This window comes from Balaenoptera musculus, chromosome 10 (assembly GCF_009873245.2).
Source record: "Balaenoptera musculus isolate JJ_BM4_2016_0621 chromosome 10, mBalMus1.pri.v3, whole genome shotgun sequence".
NCBI classification, from domain to species: Eukaryota; Metazoa; Chordata; class Mammalia; order Artiodactyla; family Balaenopteridae; genus Balaenoptera; species Balaenoptera musculus.
In genome coordinates this window covers 54,782,913-54,788,062 of record NC_045794.1, presented here as the reverse complement: position 1 = coordinate 54,788,062, position 5,150 = coordinate 54,782,913, and the positions used below count along the sequence as shown (strand labels likewise).

Here is a 5,150-nt window from a genome sequence, read left to right as displayed (position 1 = left end):
TCACAGGAGTATATTATAAATAATAGCACTCCAGGAGAGTCATGGAGAAAGGCTGGCTTAGAAAGTTCTCTGCATCACAGAATGTGCTCCTTCATTACTTTGTTGAGGCTTGTTTGGTCTTCATTGTATGCAACAAAGATTTCTCATAATGAGCTGGTAAATGCACTGTGGCATATTTCAAGAAAAATAATTAATAGTGGGAGAGCTTCACGCTGAGGTCAGAGGCACTTTGGTGGGGGCAAGGAACACAGAGGTATCCACTGCTAGACAACAAATCAGGGGCTCAGTTCTAGTAACGACAAAAGAGTCTGATTCTGAATCATTTGAGAGACGTAAATTGCTCTAGAAAACTAGAGCTAGTTATAGACCGCTGGCCTTGAAATGAAACTGCCGCTAGGGAAAATGGAAAGAGAAAATCTTAAATATATTCCCTCAAAGTTCCCTAGAGCTTTTCTTTATGCCCAGGGCATCTCTGGTGGAAACAGCCTTAGGAGACCAGAGTGTTGTTTTGAAAATTACTCTTGTCTTTTCGGAACATTGAGAAAAATATGCATTTTAGTTCTTCCACTCCTGCCTGCCTTTTGAGCAAAATTAACTTTGGAAATAGTTTCTCTCCCGATTAGCCAAATTATTTAATTTTGCTCATCTGAAAGTTATTTAAACTATTGAGTCAATGTTTCAGCAATTTTAAAACTTCAAAGCCAAATTTATTAATCATTTATACGACATATATTTATTTGAGCTCCTATAGGGTACTGGAGAAATAGCCATGAAAACCTGACAAGCTCCTTGCTCTTATGAAGCTTATTTTGCAGTTGGGGCAGGGAAGGGAGGGGCTACAAAAATAAATAAATAAATGAGAAATCTAGCAGATGGTACTTAGTTTACTGAGAATCAAAATAAGCCAGTGTGACAGAGGGACAAGAGGCTATTCTAGATTGACTGGTCAGGGAAGTCTTCTTGAAGAGGCAACAGTTGAGCTGAGGATTGAATGATAAGGAGCCAGCCATGCAAAGATCAGGAATAAAAAGCGTTTGGGACAGAGCAAACACCCAATGCAAAAGCCTTCAAGTAGAATGAGTCTGGTCTGTTCTAGGAACAGGAAGAAGGCCAGGTTAGGTAAGTAGGATGGAATGAATCCCAGTCCAGAAATGAGAAGCTAGGTCTCTCCTCTTGATTGCATTGGGAAACATCAAGGCAGTCAATTCTGATCTGATTTCTGTCCCCTTCCGATATAATTTGCACTTCACTGTTAATTAACCTAAAACATCATGTTAATTGATTCAACTTCCATGTTCAGAAACCATCTTATACACCATCTGCCTGCAGAAGAAAGTTCAAATTATTTAGTTTGACATTTCCAGACCTCTAAAAACGTACACTAACCAATCGGTACAACTTTATGCCCCTCTGCTCCTCCAATAAATATTCTCCTCTAGCCAAACCTTCACTCCAACACTCCTTTCATTCTATCCTCATGATTTTTTCCTCCTGCCATTCCCTGTTATACAGCATGACTTTTTCCCATCTCTCAACAAAATTCGTATCAAGTTCTCAGAAGTCTTTTTGAAACTCTCAAAAGAAAATTCAACACAAAGTGACTTAAATAAAAAGAGAAATTTCCTGGCTTAAATAAATTGAATTATCCAAAGTAAAATAAACTTTAGGCAGTTTTATCCAGAGGTTAATGATGTCATTTACTTTGAGATCACCTTGACTCTGTATGGCTCCATGTGTTAACTTCATTCTCAGGCTGGCTTCCTTCAGGATGGCAAAACTGGCTGCAAGAGGCCTTGTACTGGCTTGGATAATGTTTCCGTAAAACTCATGTCCACTGGGAACCTGTGAATGTGGCCTTATTTGGAAATAGGGTCCCTTGATTCATCTTAATCAAGTTAAGATGAAGTCAAACTGGGTTTAGAATGGGTCCTAATCCAATGATTGGTATCCTCATAAGACTAAAGAAATTTGGATACAGCTCTCTCCCTGTGTGTCTCTACGTGAAGATGATGGCAGAGACTTGAGTGGTGCAGCCACAAGCCAAGGAACGCTAAGGATTGCCTGCAACCACCGGAAGCTAGAAACGTGCAGGGGAGGGATTCTTCTCTAGAGCCTTCGGAAGGAGCGCTGCTCTGTCAGCACTTTCACTGTGGATGTCTAGCCCCCAGAACTGGAAGAGAATAAATTTCTGTTTTAAGCCGCCTAGTTTGTGGTGATTTGTTACAGTCACCCTAGGAAACTAACACAACCCATCTCTGCTCCCCGACCACACAGGGGAGCAGAGAAAGATATATCTGGTAGTTCCCAGGGGAAAGGAGCTTCTTTTCAGAAGCCTCAGCAACTTTCTCTTGTCTCCTATGCCCATGTCTGTCTGAATCAATCATGGCATCCAAACGTACTTGGAGCTAATAGATTGTCTCTCTCATTTAAACCACAAGGAAAAATGGTAGAGGGATTCCTACCCTTCCCCCCTAAAAAAAAAAAAAAACCACATAGCATTTAATTTATTTCCTTTGTTAGGGAAAAAGTTAAATATATGCTAGGGAAGGAATCAACTCTACTACTTGATAGCAGTTTGCATGACTTTGGCTGGGGGTTACAGAAAACCTGACTCTATCTGGCTTAAACATTGAAGAAATGTACTGTCTCATATAATAGGAGATCTAGAGGCAGATCAAGCTCCAGGCACAGTACAAATAGGGCTCCAGCTCTGAATCTCCCCTGTTCTCCAGCCTCAGCCTTCCTCCATGTGCCAGGGGCCCTCATGATCTCAAAAAGACTGCCAGAGGCCATCAGGGCAACCAACATCCTTTTCCTGCACAGTAGGAGAGAATAAAAATCTTATTCCCAATTATGAAACAAAGGTCTTTCCTTTTAGACTGATTGGACCCATTTAGGTCATGTCCCTAGACCATTGCTAGGGGAAATGCCAGTCACTGATTGGCATTAAGTTTGGCTCCCTGAACAAATCATGGGGGGAGGGGAAGAAAGAGTGGATAGGATTACCATGATGACTTCACATTAGACTAATCAGGATTCTCCCTTGGAGTTTAAGATGGAGTTTGCTTTCCCTGAGGTATGTGTCCTGCATGGGGGAGGGTTTCTGAAAAATACGCAAAGAAGGGTGAATGGATGGTGGTTAGGCAACAATATTGTCCATCAAGGCATCCTTTCAAGTGCAGATCAGATCCCACCTCCTCCATGAAGCCTCCCCAGATTACTCTAACCTGAAGCAAACTCTGAATTCCTTCAGCACTTATTGCTCACACTGACATTTCACACTTACCTTATACTTTTTAATAATATTTTTATGTACATATTTCTAATCTCCTGATCTAAATCCTTAAATTAGAGTATGTGTTACCCTCCTCTGTGTATGGGACAATCCCTCATGTATCACCTTGCCCAGAATATTTCATGCTCAATAAAAATCTGTTGTTTGAGTTACTTCTAATATAAGCATAAAGAAGCAAGCAGCTTTGAAACTTAGCAATAGAGATATAGATCCAGCTCACTAATTCAATTCTTCCTTCTTCCTAATAAAAAATCTCCTCCTGCTCATTATCTCCCAGGAGTCTTTCATACAGACATATTGGTGATTCTCAGTCTTCGAATCCATCTGTACTTGATAAAATGGTTAGATTTTGAACCTAATTAAATAGTGAGAAGCACCAATAGTACATGACTTGGCTAATATTTTGAGTAAGAATCTGGACAAGATACAAATCTAAAGTAGTGGCTGTTTTTCCTCTTCTCTGGGTTGCGCTTCCTTCCCTAGTTCGCGAAGATGCAGCTCAAACCGATGGAGATTAACCCGGAGATGCTGAACAAGGTGCTGGCCCGGCTGGGGGTCGCCGGCCAGTGGCACTTGGAGGACGTGCTGGGCCTGGAGGAGAAGTCTTTGGGCTCGGTGCCGGCGCCAGCCTGCGCGCTACTGCGCCTCCTTCCTCTCACGGCCCAGCATGAGAACTTCAGGAAAAAACAGATTGAAGTGCTGAAGGGACAAGAAGTAAGTCCTAAGATGTACTTCATGAAGCAGACCATTGGCAACTCCTGTGGAACCATCGGACTCTCATTCACGCAGTGGCCAACAATCAGGACAAACTGGAGTTCGAGGATGGGTCAGTTCCCAAACAGTTTCTTTCTGAAACAGAGAAGTTGTACCCTGAAGACAGAGCAAAATGCTTTGAAAAGAATGAGGCCCTCCAGGGAGCCCATGATGCCGTGGCACGGGAAGGCCAATGCCGGGTAGATGACAAAGTGAACTTTCATTTTACTCTGTTTAACAACGTGGATGGCCACGTTGTTCAAGTCTATGAACTTGATGGACGGATGCCTTTTCCGGTGAACTGTGGCACCAGTTCAGAGGACTCACTGCTGCAGGACACCGCCAAGGTCTGCAGAGAAGTCACTGAGCGCGAGCAAGGGGAGGTCTGCTTCTCCGCCGTGGCCCTCTGCAAGGCAGCCTAATGCCTCGTGGTGCGGCACTTCGCTTTCTCTCCCCTTCCCTTCATCGTGAAAGTATATCCCTACCTATGTGGTCTCAGATGCTTCAGTACTTGTAGAGCACAGCTGTTCTCCTTCAGTTCTGCAGATAAGCACTTAACCCTCATTGTATGTCTTATACCTCAATATCTAATGCTTTCATGGCTACTTTGGTTTGTATCTGTAAGCTAAGGCCTTGGATGTGGCTTAATTGTCCTTAAAAGGAAGAAAATTTTTCTGCTGCTAAGAGATAAAAAAACAAACAAACAACAAAAAAAACTAAAGTAGTAATACAAGTTTCATTATAGAAGTTGAATAAGATAAAGGAAGGATGACCTCTTCAATTGGGCAGAGATGTTTTCGTCATTTTTTTCCCCATTTTAGTAACAAATCACAATTGTGCTTACCCATTTCAACGATAGATTTCTCAACAGATGCTAGGTCTAATCTAGTAGTCATGCATGAAAGTTTTGAGTTCCATTACTCAATATATTATTAAATTTCTGTTATCTTTGAAAATGATTACACCATGTTTAGTAGCAAAATTTTTAAGAATGAGTTCTTATCTAAAATCTCAGTGATCTAGCATGGATTTTGATTATTAATTGATTGAGGCTTGTCAACACTTTGAAGATGTCTTGAGGATACCTGCAATTTTCTCTACA

At 41.7% G+C, this 5,150-nt stretch overlaps 1 protein-coding gene across 1 annotated transcript; it reads left to right on the top strand.

Annotated features, from left to right (window-relative positions):
* Positions 1-3,031: 3,031 nt before the first annotated feature.
* LOC118901744 (ubiquitin carboxyl-terminal hydrolase isozyme L1-like) lies at positions 3,032-4,470 on the top strand. The gene is given in 2 exon segments (XM_036865272.1): positions 3,032-4,069; positions 4,072-4,470. Coding segments are annotated over 2 exon segments (681 nt in total). The 5' UTR covers positions 3,032-3,787.
* Positions 4,471-5,150: the final 680 nt, after the last annotated feature.